The sequence below is a fragment of the Medicago sativa genome, chromosome 3, assembly GCF_051527215.1.
Source record: "Medicago sativa cultivar Bolivia chromosome 3, Bolivia_mono, whole genome shotgun sequence".
NCBI classification, from domain to species: Eukaryota; Viridiplantae; Streptophyta; class Magnoliopsida; order Fabales; family Fabaceae; genus Medicago; species Medicago sativa.
The window spans coordinates 6,751,556-6,778,547 of NC_140751.1; the positions used below are offsets into that span (position 1 = coordinate 6,751,556).

A 26,992-nucleotide genomic window follows, 5' to 3' on the forward strand; every position below is an offset into this window, starting at 1 on the left:
AATGCCCTTGTGCATTCCGGATTATAGAATCCGGATTGAATGAGCACCATGAAAAAAAGTATAAATGATGGAATTTTGAATTTTGGGTGTAAAAATCATGGAGCAAATGATAAGAGGAGAACTTTTGTATATTGTTAGTGCACTCCAATGTGCTCCTGGCTTGGTTGAACTTATTATACATGTAAACATGATTACCTAAGCTTCTTAACTTATTTCTTATTGTTGTATTTTGACACTTTAATTTTTACACTTGAGTTACATCGATGTTTCTACCATACAAGTGTCGGATCATTCAGAAGAGTTAGAATGCAGTAGTGATTGCCTTAATAATCTGCAGATGGTGAATATCCATGTTAGAGCATGTAGAATTTCTCAGCATGCAATGAGTTTGATACGGTTCATACTTGCAAATTCAACATCGTTAAGGACTTTTACTTTTAAAGTTTGTCCTGGTTCTAAGAGTTTAGATGCACATAGAATTTTAGAAGATTTGTTACATATGAAAAATTTGGTGCTGGTGCATTCTGGAATATAGAATCCGGATTGCATCAGCACCATGAAAAAATGGTGTTTAGGGGGTTTTCGGATTATGTAATCCGAAAAAATCATGTAACACGCCCTATTTTTTGAGCTTTCCGGATTACAAAATCCGGAAAAATCCGTAACTCACGTTGAAAGTCAACAAATAGGGTGAAAAATGATGTTTCCGGATTACATAATCCGGAATACGTTAAACAATTCGGATTTTGTAATCCGGAATGTGATTATATGGAGGATTTCTCTAGTATGACCAATACTTTTTTCCAGAAACAAGCTTTGAATTGCATAAAAAATGGTTGGGATATTTTGTTGGGAAGAATAAATCCTTGGAACCCGGTGTTGGAGTACTTATTTCTCTACATAACAATGCTCAAAGTATGAAGTTGACATATCCATAACTCTTGTGATGAATGAGACAAGTAAAGTTTCAATACTCACTTCAAAGCATTAGAATCATGACCTAACAAGTATTTGAAAACTTCATTCAGTGCTGATGCCTTTGGAAGAAAGAAATTAAGAAAGACAACTAATATCATTCATATTATATTTAAAATCTGCAGCACATTGCAGAATATACCTCTCTCCATAAATGTTAAGTGCACCGTTATTTTTAAAATCTGTAGCTTGTACATAACCAATTCCACAGCAATAGAAAGCTTAAAATCAAAAAAATTCTGGAAAAACATCATTCCGGATTATAAAATCCGGAAAACTCCAAGGGTAATTTTGGAAAAAAATAGGGCGCACGAGGAAAGACATAGGGTGGGAAAAGTAATACTCATGAAAATGAAAACTCTAAGCGGCAAACAAAATTCATGAATGCAACAAAATCAGACGGTCAATAATACACAAACATAAATAGATATGTCAAAACCAGCCGGCCTACACAAAATTCCATCCTCTTTAGTTGATGCCATTAAAATGACAAGTGGTTTATACGTTAGTACTTAACTATATGTGGTTTCAGTCTATTAATGAGAAAAATAGGTGTAAGCACACATGAAAAAACTAATGGAATGCCTCGGTCTATAAAAGAATAATACATAGAGATTGATGATTCATTTTATAATAGGTCTTTTAATTAATTTTTCTAAGGTCCCAAAACTTTTATATTAAGCTTTATTTTATAAGCAAAATCATCTTATTTTTCAAGTCCTTAGTTAACATAATAAATTGTGTACTTCAACAATTAGAGTCTTCCACATGGCACTAAGAGAAATTGAAGATGCTTAGTAAAACAACAATCCTTCCTTGTTGAAATAAAATTAAATGCAAATGAATTGTTAATATCGATTAAGTTGCAGAATCCATCATAGGTTCTCAAGATGATGTGGCACAGTGGAATCCATTTAGGGCTTGTTTGCAGTGACTAAAGTTTGAGCATTATAAGATTAATTTATGCAAATAAATAAGTTTTTAGGTTAATTTATAAGATCTTATTGACAAAAAGTGAATCTTCATAAACAATTTTTTCATAAACTATTTTGATAAACTTATAAAAAATACATAAAACTTATTTGCATATACTGTTTTGCATAGACTCAAAAATAAGTCAATCCAAACAAGCTTTTAAACCATTCATGGTGAGTTACACCATTGAAGGTGTTCTAAGCTCTCAAATATGAGTTTCTGGAAACACTGTATACGTTATTAGTTTTTTACGAATCAAATCAAGATATCGTCAAGAAAATTTGTGGTTTGCTACGAAAATAATGTTAGCAAATCTCTAGCAAAACACATTTAGCTAGCATTTGGTTGCAAATTAATTGTCATATTGGCCGCAACATGGATTGGACGACAAGTTATCTAGCAATTTTTTTTTGAGAAAATACGGTGAAGTACCGAAATTCGTTGCAAATCAAAGATCCGGTGAGTTAGCGATGCAAATTTACCGAGAACCAACAATTAGGGAACGAGAATGGAGAATAGGTGATTTAACAAATATTGATAGTGTAAATTGGAGAATCGGTGAGTCGTGGTTCTGAGGAGTGAGCTGCGATTCTGAGCGATGTAGAACGATAATTTAGTGATTCATTGTTAGGGATTTATGATGAAGATTCAATGACTCTCCGATTCAGTGATTTTGGGATTCAATGCTCTCATGATTGAGTATTTGATGAAGAAATGAAGAAAATGATTCTGTGTGGGGACTTGTTTGAAAATGAGATTTTGAGATTACAATGAAGGAATGAGATTTTGAGAGTGTTTTGGCTTGTTTCGAAATAAATAAATCTCTTCTCTCCTTTTCAAACCTTAGCCGTCACTTCTTTCTTCTTCTTGTCTCTCCAAGATGGGTAATTTATGGTCAATTTTGACCTAAAATCACCCGTTGAGTTATTTTTCCTTCTATCCTAATTGAATAAGTGATTTCCACATATTTTCAGTTTTCTTTCATTTGTTTTTTGTGATTTCGTCGTCTCTGCACGACTCTGTTTGTTTTGATTTCTCGTCTTTGTGCGGTGTGTTTTTGATTTCTCCGTCTTAGTGCTGTGTTTATTTGATTCAGGTTGAAAGATTAGCTTTGAGCAAGTGTACGTCCGATCAATAACTTTGACGTCTTCAACGTGGCAAATCCTGGAACATGAGTATTCCGGAGACTTGAATATAGTCATATTTGTAGATTTATGTATTTTGCCGTTTTATGCTATTAACATGGATGTTGTGAGTTTGTTCGTAAATTCATCCTTCTTGTTTTTAGTGACTTTAGATTTGTATTGTATCGAGATATTATATCAATTTGAATGAATGAATGTCGTTTATTTTTATAAAAAAAGAGTAATTTGTAATAAGCAGTGATGAACTATTTTTTAAGTTAAAATATCATGAACACACACTAAAAAAGGTGACACTCAAAATAAAAAATAAAAATTGTACAATTTTGTAATTCCAGTTAAATAGTGGTTTTTTTAATTGAAAATAACTACCAACATAAATGGCTCCCTTCAAAAAAAAAAACTACCAACATAAATCTTACTTACTAAAGCTTAACCCCTAAAGCTAACCCTAACCCTAATATTTTCCCCCCATTTTTCCCTCCACTTTTCTAAGCCATTGGATCTTGCACATTTAGGCGCCATTCAATTTTAGCCATTGATCATATTTCATATTTATCTCTTCTATTTTCCGAAACAACTATTTCATATTTATCTCTTCTATTTTCCGAAACAACTATTTCATATTTATCTCTTATATTTTCCGAAACAATTATTTCATATTTATCTCTACTTCTGAAACAAATTGGCCCTACAACTATTTCATATTTATCTATAGCCCTATTTTTCCGAAACAACTATTTCATATTTATCTCTTCTGTTTTCCGAAACAACTATTTCATATTTATCTATAGCCCTATTTTTCCGAAACAACTAAAGCTAACCCTAACCCTAATATTTTTCCCCCATTTTTCCCTCCACTTTTCTAAGCCATTGGATCTTGCACATTTAGGCGCCAATCAATTTTAGCCATTGATCATATTTCATATTTATCTCTTCTATTTTCCGAAACAACTATTTCATATTTATCTCTTCTATTTTCCGAAACAACTATTTCATATTTATCTTTTCTCTTTTCCGAAACAACTATCTTACTTACTAAAGCTTAACCCCTAAAGCTAACCCTAACCCTAATATTTTCCCCCCATTTTTCCCTCCACTTTTCTAAGCCATTGGATCTTGCACATTTAGGCGCCATTCAATTTTAGCAATTGATCATATTTCATATTTATCTCTTCTATTTTCCGAAACAACTATTTCATATTTATCTCTTCTATTTTCCGAAACAACTATTTCATATTTATCTCTTATATTTTCCGAAACAATTATTTCATATTTATCTCTACTTCCGAAACAAATTGGCCCTACAACTATTTCATATTTATCTATAGCCCTATTTTTCCGAAACAACTATTTCATATTTATCTCTTCTGTTTTCCGAAACAACTATTTCATATTTATCTATAGCCCTATTTTTCCGAAACAACTAAAGCTAACCCTAACCCTAATATTTTCCCCCCATTTTTCCCTCCACTTTTCTAAGCCATTAGATCTTGCACATTTAGGCGCCATTCAATTTTAGCCATTGATCATATTTCATATTTATCTCTTCTATTTTCCGAAACAACTATTTTATATTTATCTCTTCTATTTTCCGAAACAACTATTTCATATCTATCTTTTCTTTTTTCCGAAACAACTATTTCATATTTATCTCTTCTATTTTCTGAAACAATTATTTCATATTTATCTCTACTTCCGAAACAAATTGGCCCTACAACTATTTCATAATTATCTATAGCCCTATTTTTCCGAAACAACTATTTCATATTTATCTCTTCTGCTTTCCGAAACAACTATTTCATATTTATCTATAGCCCTATTTTTCCGAAACAACTATTTCATATTTATCTCTTCTGTTTTCCGAAACAACTATTTCATATTTATCTCTACTTCCGAAACAAATTGGCCCTATTATCTCTTCTGTTTTACGCAAAAACTCTTTCATATTAATTTGTGTCATGTGTTTCATCCTTATCAATGTGTCAATCTTTAGTTAACAGAATGTCCTAGTTTTCCATGCTTATCAGTATGTCAATCTTTAGTAAACAAAATTGCTTATTTTTTATGCAGAGAAGTCAACACAATGTGCATAACAAATTATGCTATTTCCTAAAAATAGCGAGTATTTCAATCTTTCTTGCTTATCAAGATGCCAATCCTTAGTAAACACAGTATGTCAATATTAATTTCAGACTGATTCATATTAATCCTTATCCTAAAATGTTGGCCATTTTCTAATTTTGTTACACTATTTTGTGCTTAACGTGATAAGTAATACTCTTTATTGCTCAAGCATCATATCCTACTCACACGTATTGCACCTTTTTCTATAAATACATCATAACCTATTAGTCAGACCTTCTCAATCTAAGCAAGCATTCTCTTTCTTGGAAAGGAAAAAACCGACCAATGATGTCTGCCAAATACACTCCAATCTCAGCTGTTTCTGGAGGAAGAAAGAACCTCAAAATGTGTGTGCGAGGTACTCACATTTGGTTGATTCGAGAGAAAAAGGTCCCCACTAGCATCATTTTCATGAACATGTTACTGGTCGATGAAAAGGTTTTTACATGTTTGCACTCTTAGCTTTAAAATTAAACTAATGTCATTGTTGTTTTTTAGTTATGTAATTTAACCAGCTGTTTACTGATGTTGTTGTCGTCAATAGGGTGGACGTCTTCACGTCATAACTAGAAAAGATTTGGTGGCAAAGTTCAGGTCCATGGTTGAAGAAGGGGGTACATATCAGCTTGAAAATGCAATTGTAGGTTTTAATGAAGGTCCTTATAAGGTAACTTCACACAAACATAAGCTTAGTATGATGCACAATTCAACTTTTACCAAAGCACACTCGCCTGCTATCCCTATGAACGTTTTTGAGTTCAAGCCATTCAATGAAATTCTCTCTTCAACTGTCGAGGAAGTGTCTATGGGTAAGACTTCAAAGACTTCAATTCTGAATGTGTGTTGTACATTATTACTACCTATAAGCATTCCTTTAGGAATTTCATACATTTGTTATTTGTTTTTGCTTTTGTATACGTAATTTCAGATGTTATTGGTCATGTAATTGAAAGAGGTGATATAAGGGAAACTGAAAAGGATGGAAGGAAAAGCAGGGTTATTGATCTCACTTTAGAGGATCTTGAGTAAGCTTTGTCTGTTTCTTTGTAACTGGTTCATGTAATATAATTTTAATATACCTTATGTTCCTGAATTGATATTTTGGTAATATTTTATTACAGAAACAACCACTTGCATTGCTCTCTTTGGGGTGAACATGCTGACAAAATTGTGACCTTTTTTGGCAACCATAACAACCACACACATACTATATTGATATTGCAGTTCTGCAAGACACGCATGTATTTAGGTATGTCATGTTTTAAGTTTGTGCTTTCTGTTGATATCAAGAATGAAATGTGAAATTATGTTCACTTGCTGTTGAATATTTGAAAAATTAGGTGCTATGGGAGTTGCTAATGCCTTTAATGGGACTAAGCTAATACTTAATGGCGATTTGCCTGAAGTCGCTGCGTACATGACAGGGTAACCATATACATTTTTATATGTTATAGAATAAAGACAAGTTTTTTTGGTCGTAATTAAGTTGTCTGGAGGTCCTCCCATCGTTTATGGGTAGCTTATTTGGCATACGACCCTAAAGATATCCACTAACAATAGTTTTCTGATGGCATGTTAGAATTTGTAATAAGTAAGAAAGTTTGAGAAGATGTGCACACAGAAAAGAGCAGCACAATATTAATAGTAACACTGTCAAATATTATTGTCCAATTATTATGGATAGGTTACATGAGTTATATGTTGTCGTCTCTTACCTTGCTACTTGAGTCTCGCTACTCTTCTATTGACATTGGTGCCCTTTTATTAGAATGAAAAATGCATCAATACAGTTAACCCGAAGTGTCAGCCAGATTTCAACGAACAGCTCCGCGTCTTTATCAGATGACTTGCTCAACACCAACCGAATGACAATTGAAAGCATGATTGAGTCAACTGAGGTGGCTATCTGTTTAATGAAATTTTTAGATGTATTTTTGGATTCATCTTTGTTATTTTTCTTCAATATTTTTATGCAAAAGGCTACAAAATATTTACAGATCTGTCAAGGTTCGGTGCTTGCCACTATATGTGAGATCGAAACTGGGGTTGATTGGTACTTTCGATCATGCACCCAGTGTGCTTCATTGGCCACCGTTGACAATGGAGTGCTCTGTTGTCGCAAGTGTAAAACTTGCAAGGGTGCAGTCCCAAGGTAAACAAAGTTTATCCGAATATAATTTTTGTTTTTATCATGCGTGGAATTGTATTGATATAGTTGATTATTTGATAGGTTCAAGCTGCATGTCATCGTGATGGACGACACATGGTCCACTACTTTTGTTCTTTTTGATCGCCAGGTGAACCAGTTTATTGGGCGTAATGTGCAAGACTTGATCAATGAACATGATGAGGTAGTCGTGTATTATATAATTGTATAAATGTGTGGTCTATATATGAGGTATATCTACCGACGAAAATTTGTACTAACATTTTATTATTTTTGAGCAGGGAGCAGTAGAACAATGATTATCCTGCTGATTTTAATGTGCTGATTGACAAGCAAATTCTTTTCAAGGTTGAGGTTGGTGAAGGAAATGTCGTAAAGAAGTATCGGAATTATGTCATAAAGAAGGCATCTGATGATGTTGGTGTCCTTGAGCAGTTTATGTTTAAGTATAATTTGAAGGTAGAACATAACTGATATTACGGTTTTATAATTGTTATAGAATAATGCACATAAAGGAAGAATCGTGTTGCTAATTGCTTCCCTTTATTGATGTATACGTGATAGAAACCCGACGATGGATCTGTTGTTGAGCTTAGTGTGGATGGTGCTGCGCCAAACAATTCAAATATTCAGATGGTAATTATTACATTAATCTTTCATGAGTCCGTAAAGGTTTAATCCGTAACACAATTGATCAAATTGTTTGTCGCCAATGTCTGCAGGATGTACCAGAGGCTGAGGACTCATGCAGAAATACATGTGTGATTGACACACCAACCACCAAAACAGGTGCTAAGAGGTCCTCTAATAGCATTGACTCTGTGGCTGTTGATGATGATGAAGCTGGCCAGACGTCGGTCACAAAACCTACCAGAGTTGTTCGTGTCAAAATTGAGCACAAGGACGACAAAGATGTTTAGCTTGCTCGAATGCTGGAGCCGTTTGCTTTGTTATCGAATTCCTTCAATCTGCATAAATCCGACATTAAATAATCTGTGTTTTTTCCTTTTGTTTTTTACAGTTTGGTTTTTAATTTTTTTCAAGTTGCTGTGTCGGCAATATTTACTTAGCTAAGGAAACTTTTTCCAGTCCACCTAAATAAATTTATTCATTGGCATAAGTATTATTTCAAAAATTTATTATCATTGTCTTTTATTAGCGCTTCGACCTCTAAATGTACGAAATTTATTTTTATATCTACCTCTGGAAGGTGTTAATATTTTTCTGAATGTTAGATAGTCATTCACCAAGTTGGTATGCTTGATGAAGAAACCTCAATACTGATTTGGCTTGAGTAACTAGATCCCGCGCATTCACAGGTTAAATTAAAAGTACAGATTGACAAAACCAAGTTAGTATGCTTGCCTTTGCTTAGTATGTGTTTAAGCGAAGGAACATTTTATAATGTTTTAAACAAGTATATAAAAAGGGGTTAATTATGTTTCTAGTCCCTATAAAATAGCGACCTTGTAAGTTTAGTCCCTACTTAATTTTAATAGCATTTTTAGTCCCTATAAAAAAAAATTTACTTATAATTTTAGTCCCTGCTAAAACAAAGTTTGATTAATTATCTTTAAACTCTTAAATTTTTGAACGATTTTTTTGAGACAAGATTAGAACACTATGAAAGGTTCGTTTACTAAAATTTAGAATTTTCTGACATGAAATGAATTAAATATGAATTTTTTAAAACGACAAAAGTTAAAGATAAAAAGTAATAAAATCTGGATGTAGAAATCAAATTTTGCGATAATTTTTTGCGGACGAACTTTTAGTAATGTTCTAAACATGTCTGCAAAAAATTGTTCAAAAATTTAAGAGTTTAAGCATAAATTAAACAAATTTGAATTGAGTAGGGACTAATACTCAGTGCAGAAAAACAAAATTAGGGACTAAAAATGCTATTAAAATTAAGTAGGGACTAAACTTACAAGGTCGCTATTTTATAGGGACTAGAAACATAATTAACCCTATAAAAAATCATTAAAAAATTTAAAATTTTAAGCATAATTAAACAAATTTTAATTTAATAGGGACTAAAACTACGTGCTGAAATTTTTTATAGGAACCAAAATCTATCAAAAAAATTTATGAGGATTAAAAACGAAATTTGATATATTTATAGAGACTAAAATCTTAATTAATTCTTCATTTTATTATGTATCAAATTATTCCGACCCGTGAGACCCGTGCGATGCACGGGTCGGCGTTCTAGTGTTAGTTAAAATAGGTAGCTAATAATGGATTTTCTTAGTGGATGAGTACTCCATATGATCAGAAATGCTATATGGTGCGAAGGCACGAAAGAAACATATCATAATGAAGAAAATAATATCATGATGTTTAATTCTATTAATGCCGACATAACATATGTACAAAACAAAAAAACGACATAACATTTGTAAAAAAAAAAAAAGCTGGACATAGCGCACTTTTCTCTAAAAAATATATATTTGGATTATTTTAGCTAATTAATAACCAAAACAACCTATTAATAAATCAAACTAATATCCTTAAAAAAAAATCAAACTAGTATCCCGTATCCGTTTGTTTTAGATTTTTTAGAAAATATTTTTTCCTTCACATGCACACATTTTAGGGGCGGAATCATCATATGGTTGATTTAAAAAAAAAAAAAATTAGAATTTTCTGCTTTAGCGATCGAATGTTCGGCCATTAAAAGTGTAAAAATTGGTCTATAATCTGTTTAACGACTGAAATACTGACATAAAATTCGGCTGTTAGAGTAGAAAAATTAAAAATCGGTATCTAATATGTTAACCGATTGAATTAGTGATTGATATTTCGGTCGCCAAAGTATAAAGGAAAATGTTAACCGGTGTCTAGAGGCACTAGTTAAGTAGTCAAATATAGTAGTATTTTGTATTGAAAGTTGTGTAGTCAATACATTAAAAGTTTAAAAAGTTTCCTTTTAGACTTAAAATTTTCTTTTTTAACTTCCTTAACAAGTTAAAGAAGCACGGTTAACATGACCCAAAAATACTAAAAATCGGTTGCTACTTGTTTAGTCACACTGAAAATGTTTCCGTGAATCTGCCCATGATACATTCAAATCACTCTATGATGATGGCTCCTTGTTAGGTTAATATCCCTAAAATTATCTGGTTGACATGATTTGATTGGATGTATGTGTAAAAATGTTTCACACCGTCAACAGGGACATAACCATGAATTAATTAGGCTTAGAAGTAACGAAATTTAAAAGTATAATTTAGTAAAAAAAAATAATTTTCAGTTTGTTTTTTTGGTTTTGTATTTTATTTTTCTTTATTCAGTGGTGTTATTTAAACAATTATATACAAACACACCTTATGTAACATTATATTGTTTATCTTTATCTCTCTTATTTTTTTATCTTCTACAATCTACACTCATTTTGAAAACATATATTTAAATGGAGTCAAGATCCGTTGACACCAGGTGTCAACGAATTTGTTGACACCAAATCTCAACCGTTCATTTAACTTGATCCAAAGGTTCACATTTATTCACTTACAACCCTCACATGATCTCTCGTTTCTTGATTGTACATAACTTATTCTCTCTCATATTTTATTGCCGAATTCTTTGACATTGATTGTGTTCTGGAGTAGAATAAACTAGTTTATCAATGGATTAAGGAAAATTATGATACGTCTTTATTACTGGCACGAGATTCTAGTATTTGTTTCAATGAATGAATTAAATTAAATTAATTTTTATTAATGGTGATGGAAATTTGGAATGATCACGAAAAGGAATCAAGGTGATGACTACAAATAAATATACATGATCTTCTTGTATATTGCATGTTTTGTTGTGAAGGAAACCTTGATAGGATTACGAGTCGAGAATTGGAGACAAGTAATACCATTATATTATAATCAAGCTACATTCGAAGAGGGTGTTAGGGGCGGATCTGAATGCAACATAGTGTGGCTATTGCCACACCAATTTTTTTTTTTCTAATTTCTTTTTCATATGAAGGATGTCTATAATAATGAAATGTTAGCAAAATCTGAGAGCTTATTTTGTTCTAATTAGCAATTCTTAAGGTTACAAATGAATTTGGGATAGTAAAACTAGCTCAAATAAAACTACTAAGACTATTATTTTGGACGAAATAATATATAATATTTAATTTCATTGGATAAATTGTTTGACATATTTTAGCCACACTAAAAATCTAATCCTGGATCCGCCCCTATTGGTCAAAGCTTGAGGAAATATTCATCATAGCCTTAGGCAGAAAGATGAAGAAGGGTATGGCCATTGATTTTTCAGTAATAAAAGATACTAGAGAGAGAATTAATCATGTATAATCAAGGAAAGATAGATCCTGTGACGTTTGTAAGTGAATAAATGTGAACCTTTCGATTATTTAAATGAGCGGTTGAGATTTGGTGTCAACAAATTCGTTGACACCTGGTGTCAACGGATCCTGACTCATTTAAATGACAACGTTTATATTGATAGAATGAACGACTCCACATTTGACATCACAATTTTGAATTCAAGATACATTTCTCTTCTTTATACTACTTGTCTAACTTGGTCAACAATTCAAGATATGTATGTACACTCACTGGTGTGCGGATAAGAAAATGGATGAACAACGTATGATTACCACTTATTGGTTATAATTAGAAACAGCTTAGATGTTTCGTTTGAGAGATATTTGTTTCAACTTCAAGCACAGCCGGATATAGTGGGTTGTCAAAAATGGAAATTTTTGAGTGGACGGACTAGTTGATATGGTAGGGCTTGAGGGCCATGATATGATAGCTGCTGCACATTTAATAGTTTTCTCAATGTTCTTGGTTTCCCATTTACAAATTTAAAACATGATAACTAGAGGAAAATTGTTCTTTACGTATCTAGAATTGCTCACATGCACTTTAAACTATCTAAAATACCTTAAACGATAAATAACTATCATTTATTACACAATTTTGATAGACTGATTTGATTTCTTAAAATAGAAATTATCGTTCGCTACGAAATAGTAGTTATAAATCGCTCACAAGAACGGCAATTAACTACCGTTTGTTGTGCACTGGGAGAAAAGCCTAGTGCAGAAGGAGAAACTCAAATAAATATGTTCATTTTGTGCAATAGTCAACCATACCATACAATTAACATTCCAAAGGTAAAAAATAATTGTGAGATTGGAAACATCACAAGGGATGACAATTGGACCCAGGTCTGATGGGTACCTACAATGGATAGGGCAAAACCCCACTTTCATTGGTCTGGGCTTAAGTTCGGGTAATTACCCGAAGATTTAAATGGGTATGAGCACATGTAAGGGTATTATACTGTTCAGCCCTGCAACCCGCATACACATATTTTTATACTTTCATTGGTCTGGGCTTAAGTTCGGGTAATTACCCGAAGATTTAAATGGGTATGAGCACATGTAAGGGTATTATGTTCAGCCCTGCAACCCGCATACACATATTTTTATAATATGATAAATAATTTATTTGTTCTTGGTGTATAATTATTTAGTTATTTAAGCCTAAGCCTAAAAACTACTTAATACAGTAACCGCTCCCTCCTACTGGTGCACAATTGTTTAGGGATATTTTGGATGTTTTATTTGGCTAAATACTACGATTCGTACTATTTTATGAGTTGATTTGAAAACATTTGGACATAGTTTTATTTCAATTGTTATGTTTTTATTGTCTTTTCATAGTTAAAGTGAGAGTAATGGATGCAGCTGCCCATAGAGTATGGGGAACGACACTAAAGTTGCTACCCACGAGGATACGAGCTAAGGTATGAGTATTTTTTACAAACGCGGGTATGGGAAATGACATTGTAGTACCCTACCCATAGGTTATGAATATTTTTTACAAACACAAGTTTCAGAAAAGATGAAATTTTAGTCACTAAACTACTTTAAAAAAAATGGAAATATAGTATAATTGTAACCATTTTAAGCTAATATGTACCAGTATTAATTTGGGTGGACTAATTTATTTTTCATTTTTTTTCTCTCAATTGTTTTGGTTTCGGTATCAATATCTATTTTTCTTTATAAAGTTATGAGTGTCCCAAAAATTGTCACACAAATTATTGTTCAGATAACACACATCTTTGAAGAATACTTTCTTACTTTCTTTGGTCCTGAGAAATGCTAACGAATGTCCTTAAGATACTTCTTAACAACATTTAAATAGTAACTTTTTTATAAAAATTGATACATTCAATGTATTGAAAATCAAACTATTTAATTTTACCTATAACCATTTTCTTGATTAGGAATCCTTAAATAGTGTTATTAGGATACTCGTTAACAAGACCATTCTTTTAATAATCTTCCTCAAAAAATGATAAATAATCTCCTTTTATAAGAAGTATAAATTTTTTTATTTTAAACATTAAACATACATAAAAATGGAAGGGAAAGCATAGGTACCTTGCTTAGTTCAGGTTAAAAAAATGGTCCACGTTGTCGACTCATGTTTTGTCTAACTCATCATCAACAACCACAAACTTTTTGAAAGCAGCTAACAACACACAAATATTGCGTCCTTCAAAAAAAAAAAAAAAAACACACACACAAATATTGTGTTAAATCACATCATAATCTGAACCACGTTTATTTTGTGAAAATATACTCTACTTTCTTGTTTGAATTTTTGTTAATTTTATTTGTTAAGAAAGCGATACTCCCTTCCCTCCAGTCCTAATTTAAAGAGAATTTTTGAAGACTATTTTGTCTCATATATAAGAAAAAGGGTTAATCAAGTAAATGGTCCCTGTAAATATTTAGAATTTTGTTTTTAATTCCTATAAAATAAAATCACACTTTTTAGTCCCTATAAAAATTTTCATCAGTATTTTTAGTCCCTATAAAATTTTTCCATCGGCATTTTTAGTCCCTTTCAAAAATTTCCATCAACATTTTTGGTCCCTAAAATGCTTAAGGAAAATGTCACAGGGACTAAAAAAGTGTGATTTGATTTTATTTTGTAGGGACTAAAAAACAAAACTGTGAATATTTATAGGGACTAAAAACTTAATTAACCCTAAGAAAAATTACATCTATTAGAATGTAGGGTTAATTATGTTTCTAGTCCCTATAAAATAGCGACCTTGTAAGTTTAGTCCCTACTTAATTTTAATAGCATTTTTAGTCCCTATAAAAAAAAAATTACTTATAATTTTAGTCCCTGCTAAAACAAAGTTTGATTAATTATCCTTAAACTCTTAAATTTTTGAACGATTTTTTTGAGACAAGATTAGAACACTATGAAAGGTTCGTTTACTAAAATTTAAAATTTTCTGACATGAAATGAATTAAATATGAATTTTTTAAAACGACAAAAGTTAAAGATAAAAAGTAATAAAATCTGGATGTAGAAATCAAATTTTGCGATAATTTTTTGCGGACGAACTTTTAGTAATGTTCTAAACATGTCTGCAAAAAATTGTTCAAAAATTTAAGAGTTTAAGCATAAATTAAACAAATTTGAATTGAGTAGGGACTAATACTCAGTGCAGAAAAACAAAATTAGGGACTAAAAATGCTATTAAAATTAAGTAGGGACTAAACTTACAAGGTCGTTATTTTATAGGGACTAGAAACATAATTAACCCTAGAATGTATTATTGTATAAATCTCTATTTTACTCTCAATTAAAATATTTGTCATTTTAATAGGGGAATTACTGCTTCTAGCAAAAAACATTATCAAGACAACATCACCATTAGGGGTGGAATTGAGTTAAGTTGGGTCGGATTTTGTAAGGCCTAAGCCTTGCCTACTTCAAAAAGTATAGGCTTGAGCATACCTATTACCCGTCATAGGCTCATTTTTAAGGATTGGTTTGAACTTTTTAAAGGTCTGATGAAGTCTAAAAGTCTATTTAAAAGTCTATTTTACACTAAGGTCTTGCCACACCTATAAACCTACTAATAAATAGGTTAAATCTTATGAAGGCTTAAAACACACAAATATGTTTGCTACTGAATAACAAAATCTTATGAAAGGCTAATCACACCAATATACATTCTAATAGGTTTTTGAAATGCACAATAGTATATTTTCTAGAAGATGAAAATGTCGATGAAAATGTCAAAAGAATGTTTTCATTATTTTGATGAACACATCAACTGTATTTAACATTTCGTCGTATTTCTTTCCTAGCTTTTCACTTATAAGTCTCACATTTTTTTATTAGTAAATTAAAATGAACACCTTATAGAAAATCAAAATAAAAAATATTTACAAAGTGAAGGAAGCTTTAACATAATCAATTTATAATAAATGATTGAACTCAAGTGGTTAATAAGCTCCCATTTAAACGAATTGTTTAGGAGAATCAGAGTTTGATTCCTATGAAAACAATTCTTGTCAGATTTAACTTACCTTCCAACGTCAAAACTCCGGATTACTAGGGTACCCTTCTCCTAAGACCCGGAGCATCAACACAAAACAAACAAAAAACACAATCAATTTATGAAAACCAAGGCTGAGATTTGCTTGGGGTGCCTAGGACAAAACACGTTTTCTTCTTTGAATAACACTGTCACCCCTTCTTTTGACTCAAGTAAAATATCTTAAAACGTTCTCTCTAGTCTCTATCTCTATATACTTCAATATTCTATTTTCTACCATCTCAAGTGAACAAATGTTCTATATATACATGCATGTATACCACTTGTTAGAACCAAAAAATATATCACTTGTTATAACCAAAAAGTTTGGAAAGTAGTAAAACATTAAGAGATGGCTTATCTTGCAGTGTTTCTGATTCTATCTCTTTCAATCTCTTGTGCTTCTTCTATTTCAGTTGAGAAAAGTTTCATGCAGTGCATGTTAACCATAGGTAGTAGCTTTTCTGAATCCAGTGAAAACACAGTGTTTATCAACTCATCATCCATATTGTATCCACAAGTATTGGAATCACTGAAACAAAATCCAAGATGGCTGAATTCATCAAGCAAGCCTCTTCTCATTATGACACCTTCTCATGAATCAGAAATTCAAGCAGCCATACTATGCAGCAAAAAGATTGGTGTGCAGATTAGAGTGGTTAGTGGTGGCCATGATTATGAAGGACTGTCTTATCTTTGTAAGACACCCTTTATCATGATTGATCTCATCAACATCCGTTTGATCGACATTAATCTTGCCGATGAATCTGCTTGGATTCAGGCTGGTGCAACATTAGGTGAACTTTACTATAAAGTCTCTAAAGCAAGTAAAGTTCATGGATTCCCTGCAGGTAATTAGTTTGAGCTTATCTAATTTTTTTTTTTAAAGAAGTTTGAGCTAATCTATTATTATAAGCACTTGAGAGATTATTTGAGAGTTTATGAAAAAACTTATGACACGCTCATAAGTTGTTTTCAACTTATTTCTATAAGCTCTCTGGTTATAAAAATCTAGTTTTGACTTTATTTTGGTCCGTTTGCTACATATTAAAATAAATGTAATTTTGACATTTAATAATTTAAAAATTAATTTTTAAAGATTTTATAAAAAAAAAATAAGAATATATTTGTTTTTGTTTATCGTAATAACTAATAATTTAGTTTTTTCGGATACAAACTATACAAAAGATTTTTTTTTTGTTACAAAATAACATCAATCTTTTGACATTTATTTTTCTCTCCTCGAACAAAAAATCAATTTTTAAGAAACTACTCTTAACAACTTATAATTTGAAGCTGTTTTTGGATTTAGATTTTTTTCTTTAAAAAAAAAACTATAACAAACGGATGCATGCTCTTAAAAGTGATTATTAATTTATTTTTTTTTATAAAAAGTGATTTTTTTCTTAAAAAATAACTAACGGTTTTTTTTTATCTTCCATTGTAAAAATAACTATAATTAATGCATAAACATTTCTATGACAAATGATTAATTAAATTGCTTATCCAAACAGGTATATGTCCAAGTGTTGGAATAGGTGGTCACATCAGTGGAGGTGGATTTGGTACCTTGGTAAGGAAACATGGTCTAGCAGCAGATCATGTTGTTGATGCTCACCTTATAGATGTAAATGGGAAAATTCTTGATAGAAAATCAATGGGAGAAGATGTTTTTTGGGCTATTAGAGGAGGTAGTGCTACTAGTTTTGGAATCATTCTTGCATGGAAGATAAGGTTGGTTAGAGTTCCACCTATTGTTACAGTATTCAACATTCAAAGAACATTGGAACAAGGAGCAACCAAGGTCCTTCATAGGTGGCAATACATAGCAGATAAATTGCATGAAGATCTTTTCATTAGAATAGTTGCTCAAAATAGTGGTGCGAATTCAAAAACAATCCAAACCAAGTTTAACTCTCTCTTCCTTGGAGAAAAAGATAACTTAATCAGAATAATGAATGAGAGTTTCCCTGAATTAGGGTTGCAAGACAATGACTGCATTGAAATGAGTTGGATTCAATCAGTTTTGTATTTTGCAGGATTCAACAAAGATGACCCTATAGAACTCTTGCTGAATAGAATTGTAACCTTCAAAAGCTCATTCAAAGCCAAATCTGACTATGTAAAAGAGCCTATACCAGAAGCTGGTTTAGAAGGTATTTGGAGAATGCTTCTAAAAGAAGACACATTAGCATTACTTATAATGGAACCTTATGGTGGAAGACTGAATGAAATTTCAGAATCTGAAATCCCTTTTCCACATAGAAAAGGAAACTTGTACAACATACAATATATGGTCAAGTGGGATATGAATAGCATTGAAGAATCCAACAAGCATATAAAGTGGATGAGAATGCTTTATGGATACATGACTCCTTATGTTTCAAAGTCTCCAAGAGCTGCATATTACAACTATAGGGATCTTGATATAGGTAGCAACAAGTATGACAATACAAGGTACTCAGAAGCAAGTGTTTGGGGCATCAAGTACTTTAAGGGAAACTTTAAGCGATTGGCACAAATTAAGACAAAATTTGATCCCCAAAACTTTTTCAGGAATGAGCAGAGCATTCCTCTTCTGAATTCCCTCCCCTGAATTAACAACTTAATTAAGCACTTATAATATTTATTTTGGTGGGGGACTATTTTGGTGGTGGACAGGGTTTAAACCCCGGACCTTGCATATATTATGCATTCTCCAAACCAACTGAGCTAAGCTCATGAGGACTAAGCATATAATTAAGCACTTATAATATAAGCTTGTATCATGTAAATGTTTATGTATAAGTTACGTGTATAACAAAAGATAAAATAAAGTTACCATCTTCATATATACTCTAAGTTGTTTTCACAAACTATCATGTAGAGCTTTAACTTCAATATTTGGGATTGATTATGTGCTTTAGTTCAATTTAAGATAACATTTGGGGTTTTCAACATTGAAATAAATAAAGAGTAAATAAATCAAGTAAAAAGGATTTCAAGTTGGGTCTAAGTTCAAATGAAAAAGAATAGTAAGCGTATACATTGGTTATAAAATCAATTTGCAATGCACTTAGGATTCTGGAACATGAAATAGCATCCCGGAACCATTTTGCCTTAGGGTTTTCCAATACAACTATTATGGTTATTGATACAATTTTAGCAAGTGTACTAAACTATATTGAAGTAATAAAATTTATAAGATTCGTATCCACAAGGATTGTTTCGACTTCTACTCGATTATGTTGTTGTTAAGGATGTTTGTAAAATGTGGGGGGGGGGGGGGGGGGGGGGGGGGGGGGTTGTAAAATTGGTTTGAGAAATCATATGTAGAGATGACTAGGTCAATCGATTCATCTGTTTATCACTCACTTATAACCTGCTTCTTAACCTCACTAACGCCCTTATGTTTAAGCCAAATTAACAAAATAGATCAGGTCAATCCCTTGACTCAGTGTCCTCTTTCCTCCTGATTATAATTCCCTAATTACTCAGGTGAACCTATATTCATTCAAGGTTTGAGTACGTTAATTTAAAAGTCACAACCTAACAACGTTCCATCCCTAGATTGTCGGTTAAGTTGAACAGTATAAATATGTCAGAGTTAAACGCAGCAGTCATCTAAGATCTAAAATCAATTATATTGGGTCAGAATCATAAAAGCATTAAGAATAATTTATACTGAATAAACTAGAATGACATTTATAAATATTAAGAGTTACAGATTACATTGTAATGAGCTAGAACAGATTTATCAATTGACCTAATCACAATGGATTTAGCTACTCATGGATAAAGCACAAATAACTAATATAAAAGAATAATTAATTACATGAATTTGATAACCGGCTATGAGTTTTGATGGTCTCCCACCTTCTTCTCAGATCTCCAACTCCAAAAGTCAGTTTCTTTCTCCAAAATTTCAAACCCTTGGCTCAGAACGCAGCTTGGCTTTTATAGGAAGATTTTTGATCAGTAAAAATCATAATATGATGCCTCATTAACTGCAGGTTTCCTTCAGACGCTCCACTAAATCGTAGTACGATTTTTCCAGTGACAAAAGTTCTCCAGGACGTTTAAAATCAAAGTATGATTCCTAGAAATCGTAGTACCATATCTCCTTTGCTTGCACACAGGAAATGTGTCTTCTGTAGCTTCTAACCCATGCATAATCACCGGAACTCAACTAAAATTACATAAAAACTGAAACAAAAATGCTATATGACCTAGTGTCATCAATTATCAAAGGACTATTTCTCTTTCAAGGTTAATACATAATATCAAAGCGTGCGACTTTACTAGCACAAAACTTTTGGGGTAATAGTTATTTTGGTCACTGAATGTGTAACAAATATCCACAATAATTTCTGAATGTATCAAAATTTTAATATAGTCATTGGTTGTGGACTTAATCAAAATAGTTCCTTGTGTTAAAATGTTTCGTTAATATTGTCATATCAATCAATCAATATACTTACTTATTGTCATATCAATTCTTATAAGTACTTATTTATTGTCATATCTGTTGGGTTTTTATATTATGTTGGCCGTATTTTTTAAAACAAGATGTTCTAGCAAGATGTTGGACCAGATGTCCTAGACATGTTAGTACGACATCTTAGCTTAAGGCGAAGTATTATGTTTCGCAATCTTGGAAGATTTGGTTTAGGCGTGTGATGATTCACGTAGTTTGTGCTCCAAGAGGCGTGTGTGTCTAGAAGTTGAACTTTAAATGCACATTGTTTGATTTCACTTGGAGTTAGATAGGTATTATTATGGTTGCATATGGTTTGAAACTAAGTTTGAGGTTGTTCTTTGAGGTATTATTATGGCTGCATATGGTTTGAAACTAAGTTTGAGGTTGTTCTTTGAAATTAGCAACATTTTAAAGTTTGAGGTGGGGTAACAGTAGAACACATTTGTCAGAAAAAGAAAAAATGAAGAAAAAAAATAGAGATGACCATGGGTCTACACAAAAAAATAGAAAAAAGAAAAATTCAAGAGCCAAAAATAATTGGTCTCTTAAAAAAAATGTATCTTTCTGTCAAAAATAAAAAAAAACAAATAATTTTACTGTTTTACCCATCTTATTTGAATTAAGGAAGGAAAAGGTTGGCAGCACATTAATGTTTAGTAAGAATCCCTAGGTTAATGAACTAACTCTAAACTCTTTTGTTAGCCTACTTTCTCAAATATATCCACCATTAGCCTAAGTTAAGTTATAACCCTCAATGTCCTCTAAGTGTGTAAATAATTTTAACTTGACTGTTTGTTTAGAATTGTTTCAAATTTATAGAAGGTACATTCATGTGATGATTGGAGTGGGAAAATGCAGAGACCAGCCATACTGGCGTTAGGTGATACATACATGTACCATGGAAAAAGAGTATGGATGAGAATATAGGTTACTTTTGTCCATCCGGATCCGCTTGAATATCCGGATCCGCTTGAATTTAATGTGGTAAGTTAGTTGTTGTCTTGCTATAAATGTCATGAAAGATGTCCTAAGCACAACTCCCGAAAAGGTATGTCTTTCCTGAAGGAAAAAAAATGCAAATAATAAAATATGTTTTTCTTTCGTTTCTTGAGGACGAGCAACAATTTAAGTTTGGGGTTGTGATGACAGGTCATCTTAAGTTATTCTTGACATGTTTTTTTAGTCATTTTCAGTAGGTTTTAGCAGCAAAAAGGATGAGTATTAGAACGATTTCCTATGATTTTGAAACTTTTGTAATTTTTCTATTTTTGAGTATGCAATTCTAGTTTTCCTGAAACATAGCAATTTTGGGGGGGTTTTTGAAGCAATTCACAAAGAAATACAAATCGGTAAATCAAGAACATCCAAAGATTTGTGAAGACTTTGGAAAGACCAAGAATGAAGATTTAAGAGGCCTCGAGAGACTTTACAGTGGGAGGAATTCTATTCCCAAGTTCCAAGGCGAGTTATTTGAAGACCGCCAAGACCTAAAACGACAAAAAATCGGAGAAACTGGGTCTGGAAAGCTGCACCATGCGCCTAGAGCATGAGCATGGGTTTTGTGATGGGATAAACCGCAAGTGCACGGTCTATCGAAGTAGTAATAAAGAGAATATCGTTCCGACAGGGAGTTGTTCAATTCAATTAACTTTAATTTGATGATTAGAAGAGAAGCAAGTAGTAAAGTAGAGGGTTTCAGTTGGTTGAAAGAAAATATAATAATAAGAGGAGCCTTGGGATTATTGGTTCATCGTAATGACAAATCCTTCACAAACCAAAACCTTAACTTATAACCTTATGTTTATACCTAATACCTAATTTCTAAAGACCGGTTTCCCTTTAGCCCCTCACCTTTCCGACCAAGTCCGGTGAGAGTTTACCTCTAGCAACCAAACCTATTTAGCTGATTTGATTACTAAAATAAGCTTGTAAGGATTGAAACTACCCATGTCTCAAGAATTGCAAAGACTATTTAGCTGCCTTTGCAATTCTTGTCTAAATTCACTTGTTCCAATATCAAAGCTCCGCGTTCGCATTATGAATTGATATTTGAGATGATGGATTAACAATTATCAAACCCTCCACTTTTGATTCCACAGTTTGATAATGGTTAATTCATGTTAAAACGGTGAATTTAGATTAGAAATTAGGGTTACATAAAATTAAGGTTAAAGCTTGGTTTGATTAGGATTATGTCATTAGACTTATCCAACAATCCCAAGACAAGAGAAGTCTACTCACTCATGTTCATCGTAGACATAGAGAAAGAGAAGAAGAACTTTATTTAGAAAGACAATTGTCACTAGTTGAATTCCAAGAATAAATATGATTTGTTTTTGGTGGCTAGCTACTCTATTTGTAGTTTACATTCGACTTAAAATCTAAGCAATTATATCACTAGAATGTTCCACAAGAAACTGCGGGCTTTTTGGTCAAAACTAAAACAGAGTAGCTTGAATCCTAAGCAAAAGCAGCAAAAGGCTGTCCTAGGAGGTGGCACGGCCGTTCCAATGCTAGCACGGGCCGTGCCAAGCTTCTGACTTGGGGGAGACATATTTTTGTCTCCAAATCTTCGTATTTTTGCTCCGAATCAGCTCCAGACTCCTTTCTTTTGCTCCAAGACTCAATCTATCAAATATTTATTCATAAAATATAATAATATGCAATTGAAGTAAAATAGTTCAAAAAGGAAATAATATTAAAATAAAATAAACTTAAATCTAATAAAACGAAACTAAATATTATATAAAAATAACTAATTATTGACTCATCATTTTGCTACCCACCCATGTGCCTAGAGCATGGTGCATACGCCCCGAGCATCCAAAATGTGCGGGGCACAAGCGTATTTTCCTGCTTTTTTGTGGGTAAAGCCCGCGTTTTTAGCTCAAACCTAGTTAGAAACTCTCACTATAAATACAAGCCTTCCTGATTCAGAATTTTTCATTCAGAACTATGGCAGTTCAAGAGGAAGACAATTCTAGAGAATCGAAGGAGTTTCTATCTTCTCGATTTTCTAGGGCATGTTTTTATCTTTAGTAATTTGTTTTTAGTTACCATGTGTAACTAATTCTTTTTAGGTTAGAGTTCTAAGATGAACCCCTGTTTATTTTTGTTGGATATTTATTTAATTTAACGTCGTTTATATTTTGTTCGCTATTAAGTTTTATTAGGAATTTAGTTTATTTCTGTAGTTGCACAACGCTAAATTAGATACTTAGGTTGTGACAGAGCCTAATATTGATATTACTATCCTGATGCTTATATCTTGATATTTATATCTTGATACTAATATCTATTTGTCTAGGAAGTAATTAGTTATAACTAGCGAAAGATACCGAAAGCGAGTTGACCCTAGTAGTAAGTACTTAGGAGGTGACATTACTATTATTGAGTAAAATCTACTAAACCTAGGAGGTAAATAGTTAACAATTAAGGAAACAAGTGTCTCCTTGAAGGAAATAAGTCGTAGCCTGGTAGAGTCATTCTCTTAAATCCCTGGTAAAGTAGACGTTGATAGGGTTGCCCGTTTGTAGAACTACTAAGTGAGAGAGAGAGAGAGAGAGAGAGAGAGAGAGAGAGAGAGAGAGAGAGAGTGTGTGTGTGTGTGTCTGTGTGTGTGATATGAGTGTCCTATGATTCATAGATGGGTAGACCTACAGGAACCTTGGCCTTCATTTCCTTAGGAAATCATGGAAAGCCAATATAAAATTTATGCTTTCAATTACCTTTGAGGTGGTAATACCTCAAACGTAAGGATCACCGTGTGACCAGCAGGTGCAATCAAACATTGAAGGGATAGACCTAGTCAACTGAGAGAGTATAGACCCCACACGTAAGGATTAACGTGTGATCAGCAGGTGCAGCTTGACGACCAATTAAGTTAGTAATGTCCCAACGGCCTCATCACTTGTATAGTCTACCTAAAATAAATGAACACAACATTACTGTTATTTAATATCCAACAATATAAATAGGGGGATTCAAAGAATCCTAACCGCTGCTTACTTTTCTGCAACCAAAACATGTAACTTGCTATGTTGCAAACAGATAAAAATTACAAATCTATAATCCTTTACTCTTTGATTTTATCATCAAACTAAAAATAAGTAACCGGAATTGTTTGGACGAAACAACAATCCCTGTGGATACGATACTTTACTTATCACTTTATTACTTGGTAACGATTTGGTACACTTGCCTAATCCGCACATCAAGGATTTCCTTCTTGGCTTAGATGCCCCCAAATGTATGCGACGTTGCACCAAACTGAGTTAACAAATATCTTGTGTTATTTCCTTCCTACACTTTACATTAAAGTTGTTTATTGTGTTAAGTATTCGTAGTTAAGTATCCTGGACATTGTATTCGACATTCCTGATGTCCTGGTCATCTTATAGGACATATGTCCCCTACGTGCTAGAATTTCAATAGACATCAAAGTAGGTACCCTGTTCTGTTTTTGTGTTAGCTCCAGGGAAGATAAATTATGGTCTCATGGACAGATCTAAGGAAGGAGGATTCATTAACAGACCACCTGTTTTGGATGGTACAAACTATGACTATTAGAAGGCTCGTATGATGGCTTTCCTTAAATCTATGCATAGTAAAACCTGGAAAGCTATCATTAAAGGTTGGGAACATCCTGTTGTTATGGACGAAGATGGAAAGGCCACAACTGCTTTAAAGTCAGAAGAGGACTGATCTGAAGATAAAGATGAACTAGCTCTTGGAAACTCCAAGGTTTTGAATGCTTTATTTAATATTGTTGACAAGAACATGTTCAGGTTGATAAACACTTGTATCGTGGCCAAAGATGCTTGGGAAATCCTCAGAATCATTCATGAAGGCACCTCTAAAGTGCGAATGTCAAGACTTCAGCTTCTCACTACAAAATTTGAGAATCTCATAATGAAAGATGATGAATCCATTTATGACTTTCACTTCAACATTCTTGATATTGTTAATACATCAAGTGCTTTGGGAGAAAGGATGTTTGAAGAGAAGCTGGTTATAAAAATTCTCAGATCTCTACCCAAAAAGTTTGACATGAAAGTCACAACCATTGAGTAAGCCCAAGACACTAGAAATATGAAGGTGGCTTATTGGGTCGCTACAAACCTTTGTATCGATAGAACTGAGAAGAAGAACAAAAACATTGCTTTCATATCCAACACTGATGAGGAAGATGTACAATGTGATATGGATACTAATGAAAGTTTTTCAGATGCAATTGTGCTTCTTGGAAGGAAATTCAATAAGGTTTTGAAAAAAATGGACAGGAAGTCAAGACCAGATGTCAAGAAGATGCAATTCGAGATTAGTAAAAACAGTGGGTTACAACGCAAAGGAAGAATTGCATGCTCCCCAAAAGTATCCAGACATGCCTTACGACAAACATGGCGCACCTAACAAAGTCATGTTTGTACTTAAAACCAAGAAGCTCCTTACAATGAATTGCATGCTCCCCAAAAGTATCCATGCACACCTTACGACAAACAGGGCACGTATCAATATGAAATAGAGGAATCATAAGGCAATATCTAAGGATAGTACGGTACTCTACTGCTAACGACATATGCTGACCTTACCCGTCAATCGGATAGCTAGAAGAAAATCATAAACATGTGTCGTTTTGATATTCAGATATAAGTTAGTAATATTAATTAGATTATATTTGAAAAAATAATAAATCCATCTAGTTGGTAATATTAAAAAATTGTGTATATTCAAGGACCCAAATTTTTAGTTTTTATTTTAAAAAAGTGCCTAGAATTAGGGACGTGTATGAAGTAACATACTCCCTCCATCCCATAATATAAGCAAAAAAAAACCCATTTTCTTTGTCGCATAATATAAACAAAAAAGAGAAACTTTTATCCTATTTAATCTTGTTTTTTTTTAAAAAATCTCCTTTTCAAGAAAAACTTTTGTTTATTCTCATAAAATTAAATGCAAATTACATTCAATTTTCTCTCTCTTTCATTTTTTTTAAACAATAGCCAATGAAAATTGTTTTTACATCTTCCAATAAACCTTTTTCCAAAGAAAACACAAAAAAACTATACTCCAAATTCTTATGTTTTACTTTTTCTTAATAAGTGTGATTTTTTTAATTATTTTTGCTTATAATTTGGGACGGAGGGTGTAACTCTTTTAGTATTAGTGGATGCATTTAATGCATCACAATTTTCCATAAGTATCAAAAAGTCAAAATAATAAATGAGCAAGCAAAATAACAGTACTACCTCCGTCCCTAATTATAATACCCTTTTGAGAATTTTTATTGTCCCTTTTTATAAGACCCCTTTGCTATTTCGAACTACATTAATTATTTCTTTACATACATGCCCTTATTTATTATACATCTTTTTCTTCAGTCAGCAATAAATATCATATGGAAAACATAAACAAACTCTCTCTTAAGGTTAAAATTGTTCAAACAATAGTGATTACAAACAACTTTAATACAAATATCAACTTTTTTAATTCTCGTGATTTTAGCAAAAGGGTTTATATATAGGGACCGATGTAGTAATAAAAAGAGTCCAAATAATAAATGGGTTTATCAAAACGTTTTGATGTTTTTAGTTGTCATTTATAATTAGAAATCTTTCAAAAATTTATAAATAGAAATGTTATCTTTACGATCATTTTAGTATAATTTTTGAGACAATTCTCTCTTACATTTTTATTGTGTTTTTACTCTATTGATTGCTTTAATTTTTGTATTAATACCTATATTGTCTTGTATAT

General features: G+C 32.3%; 2 protein-coding genes across 2 annotated transcripts; both read left to right on the forward strand.

The window, feature by feature from the left end:
• Positions 1 to 6,561: 6,561 nt before the first annotated feature.
• LOC146935280 (uncharacterized) lies at positions 6,562 to 8,306 on the forward strand. The gene is made up of 7 exons (XM_085749027.1): positions 6,562 to 6,644; positions 6,988 to 7,117; positions 7,217 to 7,371; positions 7,450 to 7,570; positions 7,735 to 7,845; positions 7,951 to 8,022; positions 8,109 to 8,306. Exons 1-7 carry the CDS (start codon positions 6,565 to 6,567, stop codon positions 8,304 to 8,306), a joined length of 867 nt encoding a protein of 288 aa, XP_085605153.1. The 5' UTR covers positions 6,562 to 6,564.
• A 7,624-nt stretch (positions 8,307 to 15,930) lies between these two features.
• LOC146935281 (berberine bridge enzyme-like 22) lies at positions 15,931 to 18,610 on the forward strand. Its single transcript, XM_085750464.1, has 2 exons — positions 15,931 to 16,628; positions 17,292 to 18,610. Exons 1-2 carry the CDS (start codon positions 16,130 to 16,132, stop codon positions 18,371 to 18,373), a joined length of 1,581 nt encoding a protein of 526 aa, XP_085606590.1. The 5' UTR covers positions 15,931 to 16,129; the 3' UTR covers positions 18,374 to 18,610.
• Positions 18,611 to 26,992: the final 8,382 nt, after the last annotated feature.